General features: G+C 45.6%; 1 protein-coding gene across 1 annotated transcript in view; it reads right to left on the bottom strand.

Moving 5' to 3' along the window:
* The window catches only part of HAVCR1 (hepatitis A virus cellular receptor 1), a 36,003-nt gene that overhangs the window by 4,638 nt on the left and 28,929 nt on the right, over positions 1-2,436 (bottom strand). Inside the window, exon 8 of the mRNA XM_017854392.1 lies at positions 1,678-1,682. Coding sequence (XP_017709881.1) covers positions 1,678-1,682 — 5 coding nt within the window. The remainder of the gene's footprint in view (positions 1-1,677; positions 1,683-2,436) is intronic.

Here is a 2,436-nt window from a genome sequence, read left to right as displayed (position 1 = left end):
GCAATTTGTCCTGCCCTATAGTCTGTTCTTTGGGCCCATTCATCTCCCCTAAAAATCATTTACTCTTCCTCTAAAATTGCCCACATCCATCACTTTTCTCTCCCCTAAGAAAAGGGTATTTAAGGCCAGGTGCAGTGGCTCATGCCTGTAATCCCAGCACTTTGGGAGGTGGAGGCAGGTGAATCACGATGTCAGGAGTTCAAGACCAGCCTGACCCACATGGTGAAACCCCATCTCTACTAAAAATACAAAAATTAGCCAGGTGTGGTGGCATGCACCTGTAATCCCAGCTACTCAGGAGGCTGAGGCAGGAGAATTGCTTGAACCTGGGAGGCAGAGACTGCAGTGAGCTTGAAGGGAGCCAGCCCCTCCACACCTGTGGGTATTTCTCATCAGGTGGGATGAGAGAGTAAGAAAAGAAATAACACACAAAGTATGGAGAAAGAATAGTGGGCCCAGGGGACCGGCGCTCAGCATATGGAGGACACACGCTGGCACTGGTCTCTGAGTTCTCTCAGAATTTATTGATCACTATCTCTACTACCTCATTGAGGGGGATGTGGCAGGACTATAGGGTAATTGTGGGGAGAGGGTCAGCAGGAAAACATGTGAGCAAAGGTCTCTGTGTCATAAATAAGTTTAAGGAAAAGTGCTGTGCCTTGATGTGCACATAGGCCAGTTTGACTTTACACAAGCATCTCAGTGCAGTAAAGAGCAGTATTGCCACCAGCATGTCTCACCTCCAGCCATAAGGCGGTTTTCTCCTATCTCAGTAAACAGAATGTACGATCGATCGGTTTTTACATCGAGACATTCCATTCCCAGGGACAAGCAGGAGACAGATGCCTTCCTCTTATCTCAAATGCAAAGAGGCCTTCCTCTTTCACTAATCCTCCTCAGCACAGACCCTTTATGGGTGTTGGGCTGGGGGACGGTCAGGTCTTTCCCTTCCCACGAGGCCATATCTCAGACTGTCTCAGTGGGGAGAAACCTTGGACAATAACCAGGCTTTCTTGGGCAGAGGTCCCTGTGGCCTTCCGCATTGCATTGTGTCCCTGGGTACTCGAGACTGGGGAATGGCGATGACTTTTACCAAGCATACTGCCTGCAAACACATGTTTAACAAAGCACATCCTCTACAGCCCTAAATCCATTAAAACTTGAGTCAACGCAGCACATGTTTCTGCGAGCGCAGGGTTGGGGTTAGGGTTATAGATTAACAGCATCTCAAGGGAGAAGAATTTTTATTAGTACAGAACAAAATGGAGTTTCTTATGTCTTCTTCTTTCTACATAGACACAGTAACAGTCTGATCTCTCTTTCTTTCCCCCACAGAACTGAGATCACACCACTGCACTCCAGCCTGTGTGACAGAGTGAGAGACTGTCTCAAAACAAAAGGAAAGAAAAGGGTATTTAAGCTCCAGTCATCCGGCCCTTTCTTCCATCTCATATTTTGTGTGGCTTCTGTACACATAATAAACATGTATTCCTTTTCTCCTGTTAATCTCCTAATCTATTTTTTTCAGTGTACTCAAGTACGTACTCAAGTACTCAAGTACTTTCAGAGGGAAAGTTTGAACTTCCCTGAAAGGTATTTTATCCCATTTCTAAATAATCACTTTGACTACCCAAGCTCCAAAATAATTATGTAAAAACTTCCTCAAATTTGTCAAACATACTCTTAATTTTCTGATTATCCTCTGCCCAGATCCATGAACTAGATCAGTTATGGCTTCAAATACCACATCTTGCAAAACAGCTAACTAGAGTTCTTTTACTGGAGGCAGGTTATACTGAGACAAACACACCCACACAATTAGCAGAAGGGAGACATGAAGACATGAAGTGGTTGCTTTTTGAAAACTTTTGTTTTACTTTTCTAGTCTTTGTCTTGCTATCAGTTTCCCCTCCCAATGTCTCATGTGCCTCTTCTGCTAAATGAGTGTTGTAAAATTTTAACAATATCACCCCCACAGGGACAAAAATTAGATCTTGTAGGGCGGAGAGACTAAATCTTATATATCACAATGGTGTGTTGACTTCCAGATCTCAACACTACCCAATAAACTCCTATTTCTTGATATAGTTGGCCCTTGATAGCCACAGGTTTGGCATCCTCAGTTTCAACCACTCACAAATTGAAAATTTAAAAAAAAAAGGCGGGGGGGGGCGGAGCAAGATGGCCGAATAGGAAGAGCTCCAGTCTCCAACTCCCAGCGGGAGCGACACAGAAGACCGGTGATTTCTGCATCTTCAACTGAGGTACTGGGGTCATCTCACTAGGGAGTGCCGGACAATCGGTGCTGGTCAGTTGCTGCAGCCTGACCAGCGAGAGCTGAAGCAGGGCGAGGCATCGCCTCACCTGGGAAGCGCAAGGGGGAAGGGTATCCCTTTTCCTAGCCAGGGGAACTGAGACACACAACACCTGGAAAAT

The sequence above is a fragment of the Rhinopithecus bieti genome, unplaced genomic scaffold (genome assembly GCF_001698545.2).
Source record: "Rhinopithecus bieti isolate Rb0 unplaced genomic scaffold, ASM169854v2 scaffold_38833, whole genome shotgun sequence".
NCBI lineage: Eukaryota > Metazoa > Chordata > Mammalia > Primates > Cercopithecidae > Rhinopithecus > Rhinopithecus bieti.
This window is presented reverse-complemented; position numbering and strand designations above follow the sequence as displayed.